Source organism: Telopea speciosissima, chromosome 11 (genome assembly GCF_018873765.1).
Source record: "Telopea speciosissima isolate NSW1024214 ecotype Mountain lineage chromosome 11, Tspe_v1, whole genome shotgun sequence".
In the NCBI taxonomy this organism is placed as follows: domain Eukaryota; kingdom Viridiplantae; phylum Streptophyta; class Magnoliopsida; order Proteales; family Proteaceae; genus Telopea; species Telopea speciosissima.
Window position 1 is genome coordinate 7,955,746 of NC_057926.1, and position 25,264 is coordinate 7,981,009.

Below are 25,264 nucleotides of genomic sequence, written 5' to 3' on the forward strand. Positions count from 1 at the left end.
GAGCTACAAGAGACATGGTGTGTTGGGAAGCTATTAACTTGGTTAGGCACTTAGGCCTGATAAGGAAGAGTGATCCACAACCACCCGTTCCAAAAATGCTCTATCCATTCACCTTCGGATCAACTGTGAAGTGTCAACTGGCCGAGTCCGGGACTGGTCCAGGGTATACAGGCATACAGCGCCTACACTCACTCTTTTTTGTTCAGAACTGGTCTTTTTTTATGGGTTTGGGTCTAGGATGCCGTCGAGACCATGGATTGAGGAATCAGTATCGAATCGGCTGGATCAGCTAATTCGTATTGGTATCGATGGAGACAGATATTGATTCATGGTCGATCCCGTATCAGTGGATTGGTACAAACAAGGGTAAAAATGTAAAAAAAAAAAATTAAGTTTTTTGAAGAAAACATGCCCATTCCAGATTGATACAATCAGGATCGGGATCGACCAATACCAATTACTAAAACCCTAGACCGACCCTACTTGTGTGGGGTTTCTTTTTTTATTTTTTGGAAAATAGTTTTCTCTAGGAGTGCGCCACACATGTGTCATCTCTCTCCTCAAAACAAGGGGTCAGATGTGTCTTTTCAATTGGGGAGGAGAGAGATAGACTCATGAGAGTGCTAGCATAGGCCACATTCCCGGACAAAGAATTTTGTTTTTCCTTTTTCTTTATTTAAGATGAAATATATTAAAGGGAGGGGGTTTCCCATGAGGCCATGACATTGGCATAGTTAGAAACCAGGTTATTCGGGCAAGTGGCAAGTCGCGTGTTCTTTTATAAATAAAATATGGGAAAATGAATGTTGCCAAATCAAGTGGATTCTGCCCCGGCACAGTCACACAAGACGTGCAAAATTACCACCTCGCATTCAGTTAAATAAAAAAAATCTCATTCATGTTGATGCCCCATGGACACAATCTCATTGGCCCTCACACTAGGGCAAAGCCCACGCCATCAGGCAGTGATCTCTTGCCCCATAAAATATATAAAGGAAAATAGGAGGCTGCTGGGCTACATGGCACCTGTGGCCAGACATAGGAAGGCCAAAATGATCGCCTCGCCCATATGAAATAAAAAAATCTCACTCCTGTTGAATGCCCCCATGCACACTCTCATGGATTCAGATCCTCTAGTGTGTATCGGACAACTAGATGGGCCAGCATGCACCTCAAGAAAAACACCCAGCCGTTCAATGCACGTTGACGTGCTAGAAAGGATCCAGTTCCCACTCTCATTGGCCTTGTGCTAGTTTAGGGGCCACACAGCTTGGCAACGATCCCCTCCTAGTATCGGTTTTGAGTCAGGATCTGACTCCTCTACAGGGAGTGCCCAGGGGGGCATCCAACGACTAGGTTGTGCCGCACATATCCCCACATATCCCGGCGCATGCCAATTAGCCATCGGGATGTGTGCAGCACAACCTAGTCGTTGGATGCCCCCTGGGCACTTCCTAGGGTCTCGGCTCCCTGGAGAGGAACTCGATGCTTTGAGTCATTTGACATTTCATGACTACCATAGCTCCCTTATTAACTTTGAGAACTCCATCTATTGTTGTATACTTGCAGCCATTTGAATCAAGGCCCCCCTAAGATACTAAGTTTTTCTTTAGTTCTGGAACATGTCTTACCTCTAATTAGGTTCTTACTATCCCATTAAACATCCTGATTTTAATAGTTCCTATTCCAATGGTCTTGTCTACCGCATCATTTAGTAGTAGAACAAACCTACCACTATATGATTTGTAAGTAGCACGACACATATGGTAAGAACATTCGGAATCTAGAATCCAAGAATTAGAGAATTGACTCTTACATGAAGATATAGAGAGAACATCTCCATAATCTTCATCCAAGCTATCATCCATGTTAGCTTCTTTAGATGCTTTTTCTGCACCTTTCTTTTTCAAACCATTCTTCCTTTTGCAATAATAGAAAGTGAATTTGCCCTCCTCCTTTTGATTCAACTGACTCCTAATTTCAAATCCTTCTTGATTTCATTTACCGTTTTCTTGGTTCTCCTCACAATTTTCCATGAGATCTTTTACTTCAGATTTAGTAGTACTTGTATTCTTCCTTGTGTTGTTGGACATAAAAGCAACAACAATTTCATTTGTCTAAAGAATATCCTTCCATTCAAGAGAGTTGTAACCAGGTTTTCATGTTATCCTGAAAAGTGATGCTAACAAAATTAGTGTCTTCATCCTTGATCGCACCTCAAGTCTTGCTAATTGTCTTATGTCTAATTGAACATGTTGAAATATTCTAATAGATCTATACCTTCCTCCATCTAAAGAGAATACAAGTAATTATTCAGGAACAATTTGTTTGTCAGTGATTTTGTCATGTAAACTCTCAAGTTTCGCTCAAACTTCAAGAGTGATTTAAGATCCACCAAAATTAGCGCTTACTATCTTTTCCTACATCTTCTCCCACTCATCACCACCCATCTTTTTTGTTTCTTTGATTCCCCTACAAAGCCTTAGCCAGACCTTGTTGTATCAGAAGATCCTTTATTTTTTGCCGCCAAAGAGTAAGGTTGTGTTTTCCATTGAACTTTTTAATGTCGTACTTGATGCTTAAGCATTTTCTTGTCATTGTGATAGCAAGTACTATAAATGGAATAACGTAGAAGCTTTGAAACCAATTTATAAAAAAATGAAACCTATTCACAATCTGAAAAAAATAAATAAATGAAAAGAAGAAACAATCACATTCAACAAGAACAGAAAGATTTACGTGGTTTGACAAGGTGCCTACATCCACGGAAGAGATGGTAATAGTTTTCATTGACAATTGAGAAAGAGTTACATGCTTACTTCCTCATGTCTTTCTATGTTTACAAAGAATTCCCAATAACCCTAATAGCCCCACATTGCAATAATTTATAAGGTAACAGAGAGATACAAATTTCTTCCTCAAGCCCTTGAGCCGTATGGGCTTTTGCCAGCCCTTCAGAATCAGCCTACAAACCCATGAGATAGAATACAAAACATCCTACCCCTACTAAGTTCCAAGGGAGGGCGGGGTTCGGGTGGCAAGTTGCAGGGGAGGGAGGGGAGAGAGGGAGAGGGAGAGCCGGAGGGGGATCTAGAGGTGAATTATTGTAGTGACATGCGATGACAAAGATAGAGGCGATGGCATCGCTCTTGTTATTGTGACAGTGATCGCATCTTGTAGAGCTGTGATTGCTGGGCCGGTAGGAAGAAGACAAGTCTCACAGTGAAATCACCTAATGTGTCAATCAATTAAAAATGACAATACATTATACTAGTGGTAGACAAAATATGGTTACAAACAGAATTTGTAACCTCCTTGATTACAAACAAAGGCACCCAGATTAAAATACAGTATTCCTTCAAACTTTCATTATAAAAAGTATAATTTGGTTTTCATGCATGGTCATGTATGAAAAGAATCTTTTATATTGGATTTTAGTAATCAACAGATTCAAGGGTTTTAATCTGAACCGTCTAAGGATAAAGTATGGTAGATAATCCTCTTATACGGTTACATTTTCAAATATGTGTAAAAGACTTGTCATTAATGATTAAAAAAAACTGTGCAGCAGCTGTTGGCGATGGATTGGCAGTGATGCACAACAGATCTCTTAAAATATATTCTACCATAAAAAATGGACCTTTAAGCCGTAGAAGTGCTAAATAAGATTATTTAAGGACAGTTGATGGCTTAAATATATCAGTGAAGCTTGGGTTCCTGGCTCGTGCCACAAAATATATTGTTCAGCCAAATTACAATAGTACTTAGTCCGATGGATACCTCCCCCATGGTGGTTGCACTCTTCTCCTAAAACAGCTGAGTATGGGTTCCGTGGGTACAGGGGTTGTTGGGTTGCATTGTAATGCACAGGGGTTGTTGGGTTGCAGAGAACTAAAAAAAAATGGAAATTGTTTTTTTTTTTTTTTTGGTAAAAGTTTTTTTAATCATTAATGACAAGTCTTTTACACGTATTTGAAAATGTAACTGTATAAGAGGACTATTTATCATACTTTATCCTTGGACTGTTCAGATTAAAACCTTTGAATCTAACAATTACTAAGAACCAGTGTAAAAGATTCCTCTCATACACAACCGTGCATGAAACTTTTCCCCTAAAAAATATTAATAAGAGGTGAATTCACATCAAGAACCCAAAAAAAAGAATGTATCAATCTATTAACAAATTTTTTAATATGAAGAAAATCTTCTAACAATTTAATAGATATCTACCATGTGATGGAGGATATCCCACATACTCATCCATAAACTAGGAGATCGATATGCTTTTACCCAAAAAAACAGAAAGAGATGCCATTTGATTCCATTACAATGAAACGTCATTATTTTAATCTAGTAAAAGGTGTTATTAGTGAAGCCTGATTTTAGTCCAGAATGTGCGGTTGAGATCTTTGGAGGGCCATTTTGACCTTGAAATGATCTCAAACTGTCGAATAATGGCGTACATCACTGCCTAAGGTGTGAGTTGTGTTGGGCTCGTCGATATCTTCAACGATATATTTTGAGATATATGTTATATTTTGGTCCAACCCTGTCTGGTTTGGCAATTTCTGGGTCTTGGGGTATTTCTGTACTTCTTCGGGTTAGGGCTTCTCTATATAATGTTCTTATCTCTGAGAAGGCTGTAAGAGTGGTTTTGTAACATTTCTAGAGAATAGTGAAATTCGTTCTATTACTCGGCCGTTGATGTAGCTTCCCATCTTGGAGGTGAACCACGTAAATTTCTGATATTGTGTGTTGCTTGTTCTTCTTTGTTTTTTGTTTTTCTTCTACAAATCGTCATTCTGGACGTTGTTTTCTTAACAAAAGGGTCTTTGAAATTTGTCAAACTTATTTATTTTTTACAATTTGACATGTGGTCAATCCACACCATTCTTCACTCATAATCGTGGATTTAACCACATGAAATATGAACTGTTGAACTGCTACCCTCTCATTTTATTAGAGAACGGCTACATCAGTAACAATAGGTCATTCATCTTCTACCTTTCTGGATAGCAGGCGGAGAATTGCCTCCGATCCAAATCTACTTGAGAAGTGCGATTCTTCCAAACTTTTACTGACACACACATGTACACACACTTTTCTCTCTCTCTCTCTCTCTGCTGCATGGGTGTACGTCACACATGGAAAATTATCGCCCCTAGTACTGGGGGCGGTCCAGTGCGCATTGTGTTGCTGGGCATCGCCCATGTGTACACAATGGGCCCCACCGTGCACACATGGGTGGTGCCCAGCCGCACGATGCGCACAGGATGCCCCCAGTACATAAAGATCAGCCACACACACATATGAACTGTTCCAAATTCTTTCTCTCTTTCTCTCTCTCAGCTTTTTTTTTTTTTTTTTTGGTAAGACTCTCTCTCAGCTGCATGGGTGTCACACACACACACACAAACTCTTCCAAGTTTGTACACACACACACACACGGACTCTTCCAAATTTTTACACACATTCACACACATGGACAGACTGCTGCATAGGTGTGTCACACGCGCACACACACACACACACATACATGGACTCTTCCAAATTTTCACACACATGACATGGCCTCACTGCTGCATGGGTGTCCATGCCCGTGCCCATAAGAGCATGGTTTCTCAATTCCACCTTTGAGTTTTGACCCGAATAAAAATTATCGGCATAATGAGTCGTGGCAATTCCATAAGATGATCTATGGTTACGGTTCGCTTCAGGTGGAAAACTAGAAACCCCAAGTGGAAGAAGGAGAACAAAGAGAGTATGAAATTTGGGGATGCGAGGAATTGTTATCCCATTCAATTCGCTGCCTGCTTCAATTTTTCCAATTCCTTACATAGGAGCAGAAATGGCCATCCTACCCCCTGCCTGAACACACTGCCCAAGGTGGGGTAGAGTGGTCATTCCGCTCCTATGTGAAGAATTGGAGGAAATTGGAGCGGATAGCAAATTAGAGGTGATAATTATTCGGGTGGCGAGTGAGTAATCCGAGTCCTCTGCTTTAGACCTCTCCTCGAATTAACAAAGAACCCGACTGATGGCTGTTCCCATAGCAGCCAAGAACCGATGCTTAACTGAAAATTCAATAGATGGTATAAATTAATTTCATTATAGATCTATGGTTACAATGAAAGACAGTAAAAATAAGGCAACAGTACGTACGTTCTGCCATCACCCACCTAAAAATTGAAAAAAGATTAAGCTTGTGAAGGGAATCGTTATCTCCTCTAATTCACTGCCCCCTCCAATTCCTCCAATTTCTCACATGGGAGCGGAAATGACCACCCTACGCTTGCCCGAAAACATTGCCCAAGGTGGGGTCCACTCCCCCCTAGTAGAGGAATTGGAGGGGATAATTATTCCTTGTGAAGGTGCAAATTAATTTTAATTTTGTCCGAGGTTAGAAGAGATCTATCAACCTATGTATTGTTGTAAGATCCATTGTACAAACAGGTTTTGCGCATGATTTTAACCAATGCTTCTTTGCCTTAGAAGGTCTTTTGCACGAATAATTATCGCCTCCAATTCGCTGCTCGTTCCAATTTCCTTCAATTCCTCACATAGGATTGGAAATGACCACCCTACCCCAGCTTGGGCAATGTGTTTGGGCAAGGGGTAGGGTGGTCATTTCCTCTCCTATGTGAGTAATTGGAGGAATTGGAGCGGGACAACGAATTGGAGGTGATAACGATTCTCAATCACTTTAAACGTCGCTGGATGGATTGAGTATTTTTTTTTTTTGTTGGTAAACAAGTCTTTATTGAATAGAAGACATGCAAAAACTCATGGAGGAAGTGAGGAACACAACTCACTCAACCATGGAGTGGATAGGGGCCAATCAGTCGTGCATATATGTTACCGACAAAGCCCTCCTTGCCAAGGAGTCAGCAAAGCTATTAATCTCCCGTGGAATACAAACAAAATTACAAGAAACAAAGGATGAACGAAGGTGGGTAATGTCATCCACTAAAGTCCGAATGTGTAGGGGTGAATCATGGCCACCATTCACAATATAGGTAACCAGACAGCTATTATCAGACTCAATCACCACCTTCTCATTGCCAACTGCAATCATCTCCACCATTGCTAACCGAACTGCAAGAGTTTCACCAACCAAAATATCTGAAAACGTAGATGGACATGAGACTGCCTTAAGCACCATACCCACGTGATCTCTACAAACAAAACCAATACCAGCCTTGTTCATAGACGCTGAAAAACTTGCATCACAGTTGCACTTCACCATACCAACTTGAGGCGCTTCCCAATGGGGGGGAATAGCAATAGGCGTTGAAGAGGCATATTGAACCGTATTAAGAACAACACTGTACTCATGGTAGGCCTTCCACGCTGCAGAGATGACTTCAATTGGTTGCCATAACTTGTGCCCAAACACCGCATCATTCCTAGATAACCATATGTGCCAACAAAAAAAGCTACACAGGGTTTACCAAAGATCTGGACTCCTTCTTACCCAAAGAGGAGAATGTTCTCCATGCAGATAGCCAGTCCGAAAATTCCAAATTCGCATTCAATAAATAATTAGAGCCAAATGGACTACCAAACCACACCGCCCTTGCAAAAGAACACCCCAAGAGAACATGAGTAACAGTCTCACACTCACCACATCGAACACAAAGAGGATCTACATGAACATTGCGTCGCAATAGGGCATCACCAGTCGCAAGACCTGAAGCATAGGCACGCCATAAGAAACGCTGGACCTTGGGCAAAGCTTGACACTTCCAAATAGATTTCCACACACCCATAGGTACAATGCTCCAGGAATGTACTCTAGATGAAGTAGCAAGAGACAGACGCCTAGATGCATCTTTATTAGAAAGTAGGTGATAGGCACTACGAACCGAGAAAGTTCCATTCTTACTTGCTCCCCACTCCAATCTATCAAGCCGATAAAAAATGGAGAGATTGATATTAAGTATCCCTCTAATATCAGCCTCATTAAAAAAGGCCGATAACACATCACAATGCCAGGTATGAGTGGACTGATCAATAAGATCTGAAACCTTACTTAACCAAGATAAATGTGGATTTGGAGAGGTGATCTTATAATCACAAGCAGTAGGAATCCAGGCATCATCCCAAATACTAACTTGAGTACCGTTCCCAATACTCCAACATAACCCCTCAAGTAATACCCTTTTTCTTTCCATAATACTCCTCCAACCCGAACTAGGGCGCTGCCCACAAGTTGCTGCCAAGAAATCATGATGTGGGAAATAAATAGCCTTCAAAAACCTGAACAATAGGCTATTTGGATCAGACCATAGCCTCCAAGCCACCTTTGCAAGTAAAGCACTGTTATGCCGAGAAGGATCACGAAAGCCTAATCCACCATTCTCCTTTGAAAGACACAAACGCTCCCAAGAGATCCAATGCATTTTAGGTCGGCCATTAGTATCACCCTAATAAAAATTAGAAGCCATTTGCCACAAAGATTTGTGATATGAGGCTGGTAGCTTAAAATGCAAACAAGCATAATTGGACATAGAGAAAACCACACACATACATGGACTCTTCCAAATTTTCACACACCCATGGACTCACTACTGCATGGGTGTCCATGCCCGCGCCCATAAGAGCATGGGTTCTCAATTCCACCTTTGAGTTTTGACCCGAATAAAAATTATCGGCATAATGAGTAGTGGCAATTCAGAAAAATATCACCTCAATTTGCGTGGTCGTCAATTTCCTCAATTCCATCTAATAGAGTGAGGTGGACCCCACTCCGAGCAGTGTGTTCGGGTAGGGGGTAGAGTGGTCATTTCCGCCCTCCTATTAGATGGAATTGAGGAAATTGAGGGGCAGGCAAATTGAGGGGATAAAGATCCTGGCAATTCCATAAGATGATCTATGGTTACGGTTCGCTTCAGGTGGAAAACTAGAAACCCCAAGTGGAAGAAAGGAGAACAAAGAGAGTACGAAATTTGGGGATGCGAGGAATTGTTATTCCCTCCAATTCGTTGCCTGCTTCAATTTCTCCAATTCCTCACATAGGAGCAGAAATGACCATCCTACCCCCTGCCTGAACACACTGCCCAAGGTGGGGTAGAGTGGTCATTCCGCTCCTATGTGAGGAATTGGAGGAAATTGGAGCGGATAGCAAATTAGAGGTGATAATTATTCTGGTGGTGAGTGAGTAATCCGAGTCCTCTGCTTTAGACCTCTCCTCGAATTAACAAAGAACCCGACTGATGGCTGTTCCCATAGCAACCAAGAACCGGTGCTTAACTGAAAATTCAATAGATGGTATAAATTAATTTCATTATAGATCTATGGTTACAATGAAAGATAGTAAAAATAAGGCGGCAGTACGTACGTTCTGCCATCACCCACCTAAAAATTGAAAAAGATTCAGTTTGTGAAGGGAATCATTATCTCCTCTAATTCGCTGCCCCCTCCAATTCCTCCAATTTCTTACATGGGAGCGGAAATGACCACCCTACCCCTTGCCCGAAAACACTGCCCAAGATGGGGTCCACTCCCCCCTATTAGAGGAATTGGAGGAATTGGAGGGGATAATTATTCCTTGTGAAGGTGCAAATTAATTTTAATTTTGTCCAAGGTTAGAAGAGACCAATCAACCTATGTATTGTTGTGAGATCCATTGTACAAACAAGTTTTGGGCATGGTTTTAACCAATGCTTCTTTGCCTCAGAAGGTCTTCTGCACGAATAATTATCACCTCCAATTCACTGCTCGTTCCAATTTCCTTCAATTCCTCACATAGGATTGGAAATGACCACCCTACCCCAGCTTGGGCAGTGTGTTCGGGCAGGGGGTAGGGTGGTCCTTTCCTCTCCTATGTGAGTAACTGGAGGAATTGGAGCGGGGCAACGAATTGGAGGTGATAAAGATTCTCGATCACTTTAAACGTCGTTGAATGGATTAAGTATAGTTTGAAATAGGGATGTAAACGGATCGGATTCGGTTCGGATTCGGTTCGGATTCGGTTCGGATACGGATCCGATGTGATCGGATCCGGATATTCCCTGGCCAAATATGGAAACCTCTAAATGAATTCGGATGTGGATCGAATTTGGATTTTCCCCCGGACCTTCCTTTCCCTACCGGATACAATTGATTCTCAATTCATATATCTTAGATCATGATTCTCTTTTCTTCATTTTCTAGAACCTTTGAATCTTCAAAAACCCCCAAGTTCATTATTTATTTAATTTTTTATTATTAAGTATTTAGATTTTTTTCCAAACGGATTTTTATCGGAGTATTCGGATTTTTTTTCCAGATTTCTCTAAATGAATACGGATGTCCCTAAACGGATACGAATGCAGATCAGATTCGGATTTTTGATTATCCATTTACATCCCTAGTTTGGAATAGTCATTAGTCAAATTTGGCCTTCAATAATATACACTTCTATTCTCAGGTTTGTATTTTCTTGGTTGTCCCGGATATTCAAAGTAACATTGCCATTTGGCCAATCTTTTTTGGATTAAATTTGACATATGAGTAAGAGATCTTATTCACTCTATTTATTACAAAATTCAGTTTCATTCAACCTAGCCTTGGACAAATATTTGGATTAGCAAAGGTCATGGATTGAGCCATTGAGGTATCGGCATCGGTCTTCGTCAATATTGATCCGATATCCGGATCGGTGGCACGTATTAGGCTTGGATTGGACCAATTTTAGGGACCGATCTCGTATCGGCTTGGATCGATAAAAAATATATTAAAAATTTTAAGAAATTCAGAAAAAATGAAAAAACCTAATTTTATTAAAATAATAGACAAAATAAGAAACAAAATTATAATGAAAATGTAAAAATCGTAGGAATAGTTTACATAACAATTTTTTAAAGTTTTTTATTTTTATTTTAATGATCGGGATTGGGTCAGATCGGCCAATTTGGATCCGATACTGATCCAATGACCAATACCGATACCCATCCCAGGATCGGCCAAGACTCGGTATAAGCCTTGGTTGATACCGTGCCGATCCGGCCTATCTGACACTGATAACTCAATCCATGGCAAAGGTAGATGCCACCATCTTTGGTTAAAGAGCATCCTTGGTTCTAAGTATCAGTATTGTGTCACTCAATACGGGCGATACATACTGGTTTAGCTAGTCAGTGCTACCGTGCTGATACCATATCAATAGCACAGTATGAACAAAGGGTAAAATAGTCAAAAAACTCATTTTTTAAGAAAATTCAGGGATAATTTTATCCAATACAACCGATCCAAGCCAATATTGATATCGTATCAGTTTTACGTGTTGCCAATACCCGTTCCGATACCATGCACTAAAATCATGACAGCATCTGCCATCTAAACTTCTAACCACTACCTCCAACGGCTCCAAGTCCCTCGTCCTCGTGACTCGCGCAGTCGCTAAATCCGAAACAGTGGGGTACTTCCTTCCATTCAAAATCTAAGTTCCCGCCCAAACCAGTAAAGAAATCCTACAAACTCAATGAAGTCAAGAGTCTTAAGACTCGTACAGAAGTCCTTCAAAAAGTGCAGACAGATTTTAATTACAATTTCAAAGAAGTTCCCACTTCCCATTGTAGCCCGTTAGCGCACTTCCCCATGCCTTTCAAATTTGAATCTCTCTCTCTCTCTCTCTCTCTCCCTCCCTCTCTAATATATAAATTAATCTACAGAAAGTTTGTACAATCCCTTGTTACATTGGTACCTCCTCACACCAACATGACTGGTTCGAAGAAATCCTCAGTTCCACGCCAAGCTTCTTACAATTCCCTTTACGTCAATCCCCTCAATGAGCTCAAACACAACCGAAGCAGCAGTGAAGGAGACCACAGCATTGGCAGCACTTTCGGCCTTCGTTTGTGCAGGAATTCCTCTGTCATCATCTCTGATAACAAGGAAAATGTCACTCCCAACCTCAAACAAGGTCTTCTAGACTGCAACAACAAAGAAAATGCATTATCCAGTTGCAGTTCTTCTTTAAACAAGGAGGTAGAGAACCCAGATGGGAATTCTCCTTCTTCTGTGGGCATCAAAAACAGGGTCTTGAAGCCATCTTCTCTTCAGCTGTGTATGCAGTTGAATGAACCAGATTCTACTTTTCGTTCTAAGCTTTTGGATCCAATTGAGTCTGATAATTCGAGTAGGATGAATGTGTGGGATCATTCGGATTCGGAAGCTGCACCTGCATCTTCTTGGTCAACTCTACCTAATAGGTTGGAATTGGATACCCTTTCATGAATTTGATTCTGTCTAAAAACAATTTCTTCTTTGTAACTAATGCAATGGTAATGTGGTTGGTGTGGTGGGATTTTTCAGATCATTGTTGTGTAGGCCTTTGCCTTTGGATGTAGGGAGGTGTACTTGTGTTATAGTGAAGGAAGCATCACCAGAAGGACTGGATGGTGGATTTCTATATTCACTTTACACCAATGTAAGATCTCTGCAACTCATAAAACCTCCCAGCCCTTTTTTTTTCTTTACCTTTTAGGAGAATGAAAAACCATTGTTCTTGAATCTTTGATGTTGCTGGTATGTTCTCTTGGGATTATCTGGTTTTCCTTTTGTTTGCATTAACATATTTACCTTAATTGATTACCCAACCCCTTACTGATTTTTTACCCAAAAGCTACTTGTTATACAGTTAACTTGAATATTTTCTTATCAATCTTCAACTGTTTTCATACACACAGGCTTTTGAAAATTCAATAATTGCTTCAGAAATTATTAAACTAGAGCTAATAATTCTAGTGTTAAACAAAATTTCCACTTTGGAATTTTGTGACAAATGAATTCCTTACCAGGACTGATTTTAACACTTGATTCTCATATTGTTGAAACCAGGAGGGTCACGGTCGACGGGATCGAAAACTTGCAGTGGCACGTCATAGGCGGCGGAATGGGCGGTCTGAATTCGTCATAGCTCAGAATACAAAGGGGATATCTTGTAGCTCAGATGAGAGCTTCCTGGGAAATGTAACAGCTAACCTTATGGGATCAAAGTACCAAATCTGGGGCCAGGTTAAATTCTCTATTTACTTGTGTCTACTGTTTAGATTAAAATGAAATCATCACAGAAATGGAATTAGAATTTTTAATTGAACAGGCACAGATGCACTTGTCCTTAATTTCCATATAACCCATTTGATCACAGGGGAGCAGGCTTGATTCCTTAAAGAAACAGCCCAAGCTACTTCTTGCCATTGTATCGTAAGCAAATCTTATTCTTTAATGTCCACAATTTAATTTGAACAGAGAACCTTTCTATAATCTAAGACAGTCTTGTTTTTTTTTTTTATTCTGGCCCTGGTTTTGACAGATTCATGCCTACAATAACCACTTGGACTGGAAGTTACAGAAGCATGAGGGCATGGGTACCAAAGCTTCAATCTATGCAATTAAAGAATACAACTCAGGTGAACTAAAACAGTACAAAGTGAAGATATAGTATCTTAGGTTCACTCAACCCTGTTCAAATGCAATGATGCTTGTCCTGTTGTCCATATGAGTGTGCTACACATGCAAGGTTCAGATTATCATCTGAGAATCATACAAACAAAGTGAATACATAATAAACGAAAGAAAATAGTTTATGGCCTGAAGTTGTTGGATCTTCATATAAGACTGATTGGATTGTGATGCTTATTGGTCTGCAAGTGTAAATGGTGTATGGCTCATGGGGCCTAATGCACCAACAATTAGGGATATTAGTGCGTCTTGGGTTTGCTTTGAAGGGTTTTGTTATCAAAGTATCTTAAAATCTCTTAACATGAGTAAATGTAGAGATTCCATTATACTATTTTGCAGGTTCAACATATTAATGGACTTCCCAAGGACTGGGAGGGTAAGATAAACAAAGTTCATCAACTGTTCTCGAGGGTTCCACACTACAATAATGTATGTATGGGCAATATTGCTTTCAACTTATTAAAATGTTTTAATGTTAGAGATGAGATGTAGGTTCTATAGTTAATTTTATATTAGTTACTACATATTTGGGGTTTCTGTTGTCTCTTCAGATTTCAAGGCGATATGAATTAGACTTCAGAGAGAGGGGAAGAGCAGGAGTCAGAATTCAAAGCTCAGTGAAAAACTTCCAGCTGACAATGGAGGTAAGAATACAGGATACAAATGAAACACTTGAGGTTGCAAGAAAAGTGAAGTGTACATAAGTGAAACTTTGATGAATAAACTCCCAACTTCCTACACATTATAAATTTAGCATCAACTTATAAAATGCATTGTTCAATTAGGAAAATGGAAGGCAGTCGATCCTGCAGCTAGCAAGGGTAGACAAGTCGAAGTATATCATGGATTACAGGTAAAGACTGCAGCACCACCTTTGAATTAGATGCACAATATCTGTATGTGATGATGAAGTTTATGAGTTCTGATATCAGTAGGTATCCTACAATATCTGATGTGTCCATTTTTTAGCCTGCAAACATTGTACTAACAGAGAAACAAGTTCCATTAGTATACAAGGGTATCAGATTATTGTCCTTTTGGCTGTGATACACTATGATATGAATAATAGTGCTTCAATTTTCATTTTCTCTACCTCTAATCTATGTTTTTGGAAGGAATGTATAGAACTAATAATTGTTTCACCTTTGTGCAGATATCCATTGACTGGTTATCAAGCTTTTTGTATATGTTTGGCATCCATGGACTCAAAACTTTGTTGCACGGTGTAATAATGAATTGTAGCCTTTTTGGTTATTCAACTCTGGATACCAAGATAAAAAGAGTAACAGATCAACATTTTTATGGAAACTTGACTTGCATATGGAGGTGGTGAGAGGAAAACTGATGATAAGCTTGACTATCTCTTTAGTATTCAAAAGAAGGAACATCTTGGGGAGTTGGGGGGTGGTTGGGAGGTCGAAAATTGCTTTTGGTGTCTCTAACATGTACTGAGCCAATAGTTCATTGACAAAGTTTTTAGTAAATACGAAAATCAGATTTTTCCAATTTATGTCAAAATGTTGCATACTTTCATGTGATTCCCTTCTGTTGATGATCATGGTGTGAACTTCCGTTAATGAAGCATTCAACAAGTTTACTATTATGGTTGCAATGTTTTTTGCTAGTAGAATATTTGCACATAGAAGAAGATTGAATATATTAAAGAGTTACAACAAGGAAGACAGAAAAACTATTTATTGAAAAGGCTTCAATACTACGATACAAGAACAAATTTACAATCTATTGTAATGCAACTACTTAAATTGGGATACAATTTGCAATGGAGGGTATTTCATTTCATAGGGAGGAAAATATTTGATGCTTGGTTCGCCCACGGATGAGCTTGCAAAAACCGAGTGAGCACAAGAGAGTCGATGTGGCTCCGGCCTAAGACTCTTCGATGCTTAAGTTAGGTCTCCAGTGCAATAACGTAACAGCTTAGTGAAAATGAGATGGGCGTTTGAGCTTCATACCTGAGTATTTATAAGATGAGATGAGGCGGTTGGAAGAGTCCTTATATGGTAAGAGTCTTCTATTGGTAGGGCTTTTCCACACGGAGAGTTATTTTCGGAGCAGGACTCTTAATGAAGTAAGTGTCTTTATTGGAGTGTAACTCGATTCTGTCATGGGATTGTGGCCCGATTCGTATCTCGTGATTGTCGGGGCATGTTGACGTAGCTCCACGATTTTCGGTGAGCTTTATCGTTGCTTCTGGAGAGGGCTCGGCCTCGGGCGGCCGTTCCCTTGGTGCTCAGCCTTGTGCTCGGCACAAGTGGCATGGGAGCAGCCCCTAGGTGTTTGTGCCAGCTCGGCAGAGCTCAGGTCATCCAGGTGCTCGGTCTATGGCTGGTTTAAGTGAGCTCGGTTCAGTGCTCAACGGGCCTAGTGCTTGGTAGACCCAACGCTCAGCCACGGTGCTCGACCATATGGAGAATTACGGTAATGGTCCATCGCCGTCAGACCGGTTCGGCACGGTATCTGTTTGGTTCGGCTCGGTCCTCGGGTTCAGTTTCAGTGCCTCCACATGGCGCTTTATGGTTGGATGGGGATTCTATGACTCATCACAGGCTCCCCTACTCATCATGGCTCGGCTCGTCCTTGATGAGTACAGTCTTTCGGTTTGCCGTCTATTTTGTCCTAAGGCTGAGTCCGAGCTCCTTATCTGCGATGATTTGACGTATGGATTCTGGCAGTTGGGTGTCAGTGCCATGTCACTTACTACAATAATGACTCGGGAATTCCAATCGTTGCAAGATCCGAACAGTTAGAGCTCTGTTCTTAGGTTCTTCTCGGTCGTTGGATCTCGGTGGCCCAGTGGCTATAAATAAGCGATGGCTCTGCGCTTATTTGACATCATTTCAAATCTTTGGAGTGCTCGGATAGCTCGAAGTTCTTGGATCTCCAAGCGCTCGGCTGCTCTCAGTATCTGGCATTCCTTCGCGTTCGGCTCTTCTTCAAGCTTCATCAACCAGTAAGTCTTCTCTCCTCAACATGTCAGTTGGTAGTGGTTATGAGGGCGAAGTGCTCGCCAGGGTGGGTGAGGTTACGAGTCCGAGTCGAGAGCTCTCCACCCACTCTCCCTTTATAGACTTATTGGGCTCGACCTCGGACGAGCCCACTGCGGTGGAACCCATCAGGGCGACGTTGTCGAAGTCCCCCTGCCCCAGGAGTCCGGCCATGAGCCTCAGCCTATTGCTGAAGACTTAGCCGAGAGCTCGGGATCGTCCTCGACAGACGACGAAGAGTCGGACGAAGAGAGATCTTCTGAAGATGGGGTCAGTTCGGGTGACTCTTCGATCGATATCCTAGAGCCTGCCGAGGGAAGCGTCGACACGGTTGAGAGCACGATCACCGATGCCGATCTTCGACGCTTGAGGGACACTTATGCCATCCCCGAGGATATCAAGCTCCGAGGCCCCAACCCTGGGGAGATGGTCTGCTTCATTCGGCCCGGCGAGGTGGCCTCGTATGAGATCGCGTTTAAGTACGCCTTTAGGTTCTCAGTGTTCGGGTTGGTGGACCAAATTTTGGACTGCTTCTACCTCTCCCCGGGCCAGTTGACGCCGAACGTGTAGTTGCTGCTGTACGGCTTCCACGTCTTCTTCTGCCAGATGGGTTGAGCTGCGAGCGTGAATCTCTTCTCTCGGCTCTAGTACCTGAAGAAATCCTCCGAGAAGGGGTGGTACTACTTCACCCGCCGAACACAAAGGGGTTCGGCGTTAAACACCCACAAGTATCTGACTGGACTGCTGACCTCCAATAAGCACTGGAAGCCTCGGTTCTTCTTCTCTTCCATCCCTAACTGTCCCTTCCGAACCGAGTGGAAGGAGATAAAGCTCAGTTATGTCAACCGGGTGCTACCTCTGAATGAATACGAGCAGACCTCGTACAATCAGATTTGCCAATACCCCCCATTCTACGTCATGCAACTCCTGGACGAGGAGTTTCTGCGGGCGTAGAAGTTGACCCCGGGTAGGGAATCCGAGCCGAGCTCATTACTTGTGATTTTTCTTTTGTTTTCTGACTCTTTCTTATCGTTCTTGTAGTGGTCGGCCATGTCCCCCCAACGGACAAGAGGAGGAAAGCGGCCGAAAGGGCAAGGCCTCTAGGATCGTAAAGGGCAAGGCGGTCCTGCCGAGCTCCAAGGATACAGTGGTTGGCCTCGAGGCCGAGAAGAGCAAGGGCAACCTCAGCCCAACTAAGAAAGATAAGTCCAAGAGGGACAAGGGCGAACAGAGCCCCCCGAAGGAGATCAAGCGGCAAAAGCTCTCCTTCAACACCTCGGGCGGCAATCCTCCGAGGGTCGCCTCGACCGTGGATGTCGCTCTGTTGGCCTTGGGGAGGGCCTCGGCCAGCAACGACCCAATCTGATCTCCCTGGCATCTTTTCCCCGGGGACTCGACTCTGACCTCAGTCACTCATACCAAGGAGTGGCTTGATGCGGGTCGGCTCCCCAAAGACAAGGCCATGTTGGAGGAGCTGACCGACCCCAAGCTCCTCTCCACACTTTTCTAGGATTTTGCAATGGTGAGTCTCTTCTCATTTCTTGCCACGTGACTTTTCTGTTCGGGCTCATCCCCACTTACGCTTAGCCTGTTGTCTCAGGGGTTCGCTAAGGCTGTCAAGGCCACCCTTTGGCTCGAGCAGACGCTTAATGATAATGCCTCCCTCGAAGCTCAGTCCTCGCAAGGGTGGAAGGAGGCCAGCAAGGCTATTCAGGCACGCCGAGGGGCCGAGGTGAAGCTCGAGAAGGTTGAGTCCAACTTCAAGGCCCTTCAAGATGAGGTGGGTCCTCTCCAGGCTCGGCATAAGAAGGAGGTGCAGGCCCTGAAGATCGAGCTAGAACAAGCGAAGAAGGAGGCCAAGGCTGACCTGGCGTGTGCCCGAGTCGAGGTGGTGGAGGAGTACCTTCGGTCCAAGGAGTTCGAGGAATTGTGCCACGGCTTGAGGAAACCTTCGTATTCGGAGGGGTAAGATGAGGGTCGAGCCAACTTTTTGGCTGAGGTGAAAGTGGCCTACCCTACCCTCAACTTCTCCTGGTTCGAGGAAGACGCAACCGCGATGGTCGAGGAGCTGGGTGAGGAAGATGGGGTGGAGGTCGTGTAGACTGTCCCTACCGAGGTGAACGCGCTAGCCAAGCCTCCTACTCATACTGAGGACCCGAAGGGCCCCCTTCCGAGGAGGCCACCGAGGAAGCTGTTGGGGTCACTGCCAAGAGCGTCGCCGAGGACGCCTCTAAGGATCGTACTGATGAAGCTGCCCCCTGAAACCCTCCTTCTCTTTGCCTATGATGTATATGTCCACTTGTTGGGGGTTTGAACACCTTTTTTTTTGTTTTTTTTGTATGCACTGAGCCGAAAGGCTTTTTTGTACTGCGCCGAGCCATCGGTTTCAGATTAATGAAGAGAGACCTTTTCTCCAAATTTTGTCTAAGTGTTTGCATTCGGCCTTTTCTTTCTGTTATTTTTGACAACGTTGTTCTCATATCCAAGGACTGAGACCGAGCACTCAGTCCGAGTGTCATGCCTTAGCAACCTTTACCTCTTTTATCTTTAGCTATCGGCTCGGCTAGAGTGCTTGGGAACGTATTTAGTTGCTGGGCTGAGGCCGAGCTCTCAGCTAAGCTTAATGCCTTAGTAAATTTTTTAGCATTAGTTACTAGCTCGGTTTGGTCCCTATACTCGGTGTTTGGGTGGGATTCTTGCTCCGAGTCGTCTATTCGGTCGAGCTCAATGCCTTGGGCAATTTTTTGTTGTACTTTGGGTGCCAGTCTGCTCAGCCGTCGTGCTCGCTGTTGAGATGGCTAACTCATGAAATCTTGTGAGTCAGCCAGACAATGAGGGCTGGTCTTATGACCTTATCGCCGACTTATGAGGGTCGGTCTTTGTTGTCGGCCAATCTATGAGGATTGGTCTTATGACTTTATTGTAGACCTATGAGGGTCAGTCTTTATAGTTTGTCAATCTATGAGGATTGGTCTTATTACTTGATTGCCGACCTATGAGGGTCGGTCTTTGTTGTCGGCCAATCTGAGGATTGGTCTTATGACTTTGTTGCCGACCTATGAGGGTCGGTCTTCGACGTCAGCCAGTCTATGAGGACTAGTCTTATGACCTTGTATGTTTTAGACTCAAAACAAACTAGAGAATGGAGAGGGGTCACAATTTATGTAGCTGCCGACCTACGTGGGTCGGTCTTCAACGCCAGCCAGTCTATGAGGACTGGACTTATGACTCGGTATGTTTTAGACTCAAAATAAACTAGAGGATGGAGAGGAATCTAAATTTATCAAATCTCGAACTTCAAGCAAATATTTGAATTGAGCTGAACATAAAAGTCGAGGCCGAAGCCGAGAACATAGGTGTACGGGCTAAGCCGAGCTGAACAGAATACTTATTGAAAAATTTTCTTCAAATTCTCAGAATTCCAAAGCCTCAGCACCTTCTTGCCCCCCGGAGTCTGCAAGCGATACGTCCCTGGGCGAATTTGCTTGGAGACTATATATGGCCCTTCCCAGTTGGGCACTAGCTTTCCTTGTTACCTCGGTTGAGATGCGCTGACTTGCCTGAGGATGAGGTCTCCTTGGCGAAAGTGCCGTTCTTTTACTCTTGAATTGTAGTATCTTGCCGTCCTCTGTTGGTAAGCCGTATTGCGAAGCAACGCATTCTCTCTTACTTCATCGAGGAAGTCAAGATTCGCCCTGAGTCCATCTTTATAGGTCTTCTCGTTGAAGTTGAGTACTCGATATGACAAGGCCTTGACCTCCACAGGGGTGAGCGCTTCAGTTTCGTATGCTAGCCGAAATGGGCTTTCTCCTGTAGGTGTTCGCATGGTTGTCCGATAGGCCCAGAGGACACTCGGGAGCTCTTCCACCCATCTTCCCTTGGCCTCATCCGATCTCCTCTTGATCCCTGCTAATATTGTCCGGCTCGACACTTCAACTTGTTCGTTTGCTTTTGGATGAGCCACTGCCACTGGACGAAAATCTATGTAGAAGTGTTCGCAGAATTCTCGAAAGCTCGGGTTATTGAATTGTGCACCGTTGTCGGTGATGAGCACTTTTGGTATCCCGAACCGATAGATGACCTTGTCTCAAAAAAACATTTCCTCTTCTCCGTAATGGTGGCTAGGGGCTCAGCCTCGACCCACTTAGTAAAGTAGTCGACGACTACCACTAAATATTTTCGATTTTTGGATGCCGGGGTAAAATCTCCGAGAATATCCATCCCCCACATGGAAAACGGTATAGGGCTCAGCATCGGGGTTAGCTTCGTCGTGGGTCGGCCCAGAACTGATGCGAATAGTTGGCACTTCTCGCACGTCTTTACATATTTCATAGCTTCTTCTTGCATTCTCGGCCAGTAGAATCCTTGTCGAAGTATCTTATATGCCAATGCTCAGGCCCCCATGTGGCTCCCGCATATTCCTTCGTGTACTTTTGCCATGGTGTACTCGGCACCTTTCGGCCCGAGACACCGAAGGAGGGGAGCCAAGACAGCTCTCTTGTACAATACACCATCGATCATCGTGTACTTCACGGCTCAGATCTTGACTTTCCTTGCTTCATCTCGACTCTCTGGGAGTTGATCATTTTCCAGGTAGTTGACGATCGGATCCATCCAGGTCGGCCTATCTTCCTCGATGTGTGTGACGCTTTCTTCTTACAGGGACGGCCTCTCCAAAATCTCGATGTACACTGATCGATTCAGATTTGGGAGGTCGGCTTCAGCTAGCCTGGAGAGGGAGTCTGTCGCAGTATTCTCTTCTCTTGGTTCTCGGATCATCTCAAAGTGCTCGAGCTCGGAGATCAGTGTTATGGCTTGGCCCAGGTATGCTATCATTCTTTCATCCTTAGTCTCATACTCTCCGTTGATTTGGTTGACTACGAGCTGCGAGTCGCTCCGCACCTTTAGTTTGTTGACGCCTATGGTCTTGCTGACTCGAAGTCCGGCTAGGAGGGCTTCATATTCAGCCTCCTTGTTGGAGGCTGGGAACTTGAATCTTAGGGCGTATTGGATGCGAAACCCCTCGGGGCTAACTAACATCAAGCCCGTTCCACACCCTCCGAAATTGCTTGAGCTGTCAACGTTCATGACCCATGACTGCTCGGTCTCGGCCTCTTCAGTTGGTTCGCCGCTGTCAACCCCGGGATCGAGTATAGTACATTCGGCCACGAAGTCAACCAATGCTTACCCTTTTATCATGGTCCACGGTCGATAATTTACTTCATACTCACTCAACTCGACTGCCCAGGCGATCAACCTACCCAACACATCTGGCTTATGCAATATCTTCTTGAGGGGTTGATCAGTTAGTATGGTAATGGGATGAGCTTGAAAGTACGGCCTCAGCTTTCTAGCAACCGTGATGAGGGCGAATGCCACCTTCTCGAACTTGGAGTACCTTATTTCGGCGTCGACAAGAGCATGGCTAATGTAGTATATGGGCTATTGCGCTCGGCCGTCATCCCTGATCAGTACCGCACTGACTGCTATAGTAATCGCGGCTAGGTAAATTTGGAGCTCTTCCTTAAGCTCGGGTCGGGAGAGGAGAGGCGGATTCTCCAAATATTTCTTCAAGTCTTCAAAAGCTTGCTGGCATTCCTCGGTCCACTTAAAATCCTTCGGGCTTCGAATGTTCTTCAGGGTTTTGAAGAATTGTAGGCATTTGTCACCCGATCTTGACATGAACTGAGCCAATGTCACTACTCTTTCGTTCGGCCTTTACACTTCTCGGATCGTCTTTAGAGGGCTCATCTCTTGGATGGGCTTGATCTTTGCCGGGTTAGCCTCAATACCTCGTATGGAGACCATGAAGCTAAGGAATTTTCCCGAGGTTACGCCAAAAGCACATTTTGCGGGGTTCAGTTTCATTTGGTTCTTCCTCAGTATGTCGAAGGCCTCTTCTAGGTCAGCCAAGTGATGCTCGGCCTTCAAGCTCTTCACTAACATGTCGTCCATGTAGACTTCCATATTCTTGCCAATTTGTTCTCGGAATATGTGGTTCACCAATCACTGGTACATTGCTCCGGCATTCTTCAATCCGAACGACATAACTTTATAGCAAAAGTTTTCTTGGTTAGTTCGGAAGGCCGTGTTGGACTCATCTTCTTCATGCATCAAGATTTGATTGTAGCCGGAGTATGAGTCCATAAAGCTCAGCATCTTATGCCCAACGGTGGCGTCTACCAATAAGTCGATCGAGGCAGCGGATACTCATCCTTCGAGCATGACTTGTTGAGGTGGGTATAATCGACGGACATTCTCCACTTCCCGTTCAGCTTGGGAACCATGACGACGTTCGCCAACCACGCCGGGAATTTTTCTTCTTGGATGAACCCTGATCTTCGAAGCTTCTCGACCTCTTCTTTGATCACGGCCTGACAGTTAAGGGCATAATTTCTTCTCTTTTGCTGGATCGGATTTTGGCTCGGATCCACGTGAAGTCGGTGCTCGGCTATGTGCCTCAGTATGCCAGGCATATTGGTGGCTGACCAGGCGAAGACGTCGACATTCATCTTCAAGAAGTTTCCAAGCCGATTCCTCTACTCTTTGCTCAACAGTGATCCAAGCTGTACTGACCTCGTCGGATCTTCATCACTAAGGGAGAACGGGATGAGGTCTTCCATGGTTCTTCTGCACCTTTCAGTGAGCTCATCCCGTTGGTCTTCAGGGAGGTGCTTGACGCACATAGCCATTCTTCGGACATTTCCTTTGTTCTGCTTGACGAATGCTGCATAACATTCCCGAGCTTTCATTTGATCACCTCGGATTTCACCAATCCCATTCTCCGTGGGGAACTTCATCTTTAGATGCATCGACGAGATGATTGCTTGGAGGGCGGTGAGTGATGGGCGACCAAGTATGGCATTAAAGGCTACCACCGACCGTACCACCATGAACTTGACTTGGATCGTTGCCTTGGATCGTCACTTGGCATGGAGCTTGCCTAAACATGACCAGTAGGTCCATTGACCCTTTGATGGTTGCCGAGGCTCCTGAGAATCCATGGAGGGAGGTTCCTTCGGGCTTGAGCGCATAAGATCCATCGACGCTCCTGTGTCGACCAATACCCGATGGACGGGTCTCTTCATGATTTCCCCCTGCACCACCAAAGCGTCATCATGAGGTAAACTTATACCTTTAAGGTCGACCTCGGTGAAGGAGATTGTCGCCTCGGACTTTGGCCTCTTGTTCGGCATTTCTGCAACCTCGATGAACTGCGCATTCACCTTGGCTTTCCGGGTGGATTCTTGTTCAGGCCCTCCAAGGATAGTGTATATGGGAGCTCCTTTGTCATTGCTAGGCCCGGACCCATCGTCTTTCTTTTCAGCTTGATCCTTGGGTTCGTCGTGTTCGGCCCTTCTACTATCTATCTTCGGCTCGGCCCTTTTCTGGTCGCAGTCCTTCGGTCGCCAACCTCCCTGTTCTTCTCGGTTTCCTTTGACATACCGCTTCAGGTGCCCCATCTTAATCAACTCTTTTATTTCTCTTTTCAACTGATAACAATCTTCGATGTTGTGACCGGTGTCATTGTAGAATAGATAGTATTTGTTGGGGTTCCGGGATGACCCGGCTTGCATTGGTTGCGGTTGGCGGATGTATCCGTCGTCTTGAATTTGCATCAGAATTTCCTTCTGCGAAGTGTTCAATTGGGTGTACTCGGGATTCCGAGCACGGTTCGTCCTCTTAGCTCGACGGTCAGTCTTGGGCCTCTTTTCATCTTTACGGTCATCAGTTGTCGACCTTTTCTTCTCGGCCTTACCTTCACTCGTCTTCCGTGCTTGGAGTACCTCAGCCATGTTTACGAACTCGTTGTACCTTTCCAAGAGCTCGGCCATGTTCTTGGTAGGCTTTCGGGCCAAGTCCTTGATAAAGTCCATGTCTGTGAGCCCGTTGCTCATTGTTGTATGGGCTGTGGCCTCGTCCAAATCCTTGATATCTAAGGATTCCTTGTTGAAGCGGGAGACGAATGCTCGGATCGGCTCGTCAGGCCTTTGCTTCACGCTGAGGAGATTGACCGTCGTCTTCTTGTGCTTTATGCTACTCTGGAAACGCGTGACAAAGGCTCGACAGAGTTGAGCAAAGCTTGTAACAGAGTTTGGCGGCAGCCGCGAGAACCACGCGATCGCCAAGCCCTTGAGAGACGAAGGGAAAGCTCGACAGGAGACAATTTTGGTCCCCTTGTACATGGTCATCATTGCGTTGAAGTAATTGATGTGATCCGTCGGGTCAGTGGTCCCGTCATATTGGTCGAAGGGAGGTGGCTTGAACCCGACCGACAATGGGGTGGTCATGATTTAGGGAGGATAAGGGTGCCGCCCGACAAGGGAGTAGGTGTTCGGGGTCGCTTGTTTCTTCAATCCTTCAACTTGCTCTGCCAACTCTCATAGCCTCCTTTCTACTTTAGTTTCAGGGGCTCGGCCGTTCGACCCCTCAGCTCGGTGCCTGTTTTCCTGCTCGTATGGCCCAGGTTGGCCATTCTGCCCTTCATCCTGAGATGGGCTCGCACGCCCGTTCGATCAAGGTCGGCCGTTATGCTCGGCTCGGCCAGCTTCACCTCTTCTGGTTCCTCTCTCCCCTTGGAAGTTAGACCGCAGGGGCTCTTTTGGTCTTCTTCATGGCAAGGTGGGCTTCGACGCTGAGGGCTATGGCGAGATCTCTCTCCATCCCTTATGGCACGCCTCCCGTTGGGCTCCTCCCGATGTTCTCGACGTCCCCTCGGCTGCCCGTCTTCCCCGAGTCAATCAAAAAATACCGCTCTTTTAGTGACCGAAGTTGCTGGCTCGATCTCTTGCCCTGCCCTCGGGCTCCGATGA

General features: G+C 44.3%; 1 protein-coding gene across 1 annotated transcript; it reads left to right on the forward strand.

Moving 5' to 3' along the window:
- The first annotated feature begins 11,663 nt into the window (after positions 1-11,663).
- On the forward strand, positions 11,664-14,948 carry LOC122645546 (tubby-like protein 8). The gene is made up of 9 exons (XM_043838857.1): positions 11,664-12,194; positions 12,298-12,412; positions 12,823-12,999; positions 13,133-13,188; positions 13,298-13,394; positions 13,786-13,875; positions 13,998-14,090; positions 14,232-14,299; positions 14,600-14,948. Exons 1-9 carry the CDS (start codon positions 11,701-11,703, stop codon positions 14,673-14,675), a joined length of 1,266 nt encoding a protein of 421 aa, XP_043694792.1. The 5' UTR covers positions 11,664-11,700; the 3' UTR covers positions 14,676-14,948.
- The last annotated feature ends 10,316 nt before the right edge of the window (positions 14,949-25,264 follow it).

Coding starts and splice junctions, on each gene's coding strand:
- LOC122645546 (XM_043838857.1), top strand. CDS start 11,701: ATGACTGGTTCGAAGAAATCCTCAGTTCCACGCCAAGCTTCTTACAAT. Junction 12,413..12,822: donor TATATTCACTTTACACCAAT/GTAAGATCTCTG, acceptor TGTTGAAACCAG/GAGGGTCACGGTCGACGGGA. Junction 14,300..14,599: donor AAGTATATCATGGATTACAG/GTAAAGACTGCA, acceptor ACCTTTGTGCAG/ATATCCATTGACTGGTTATC.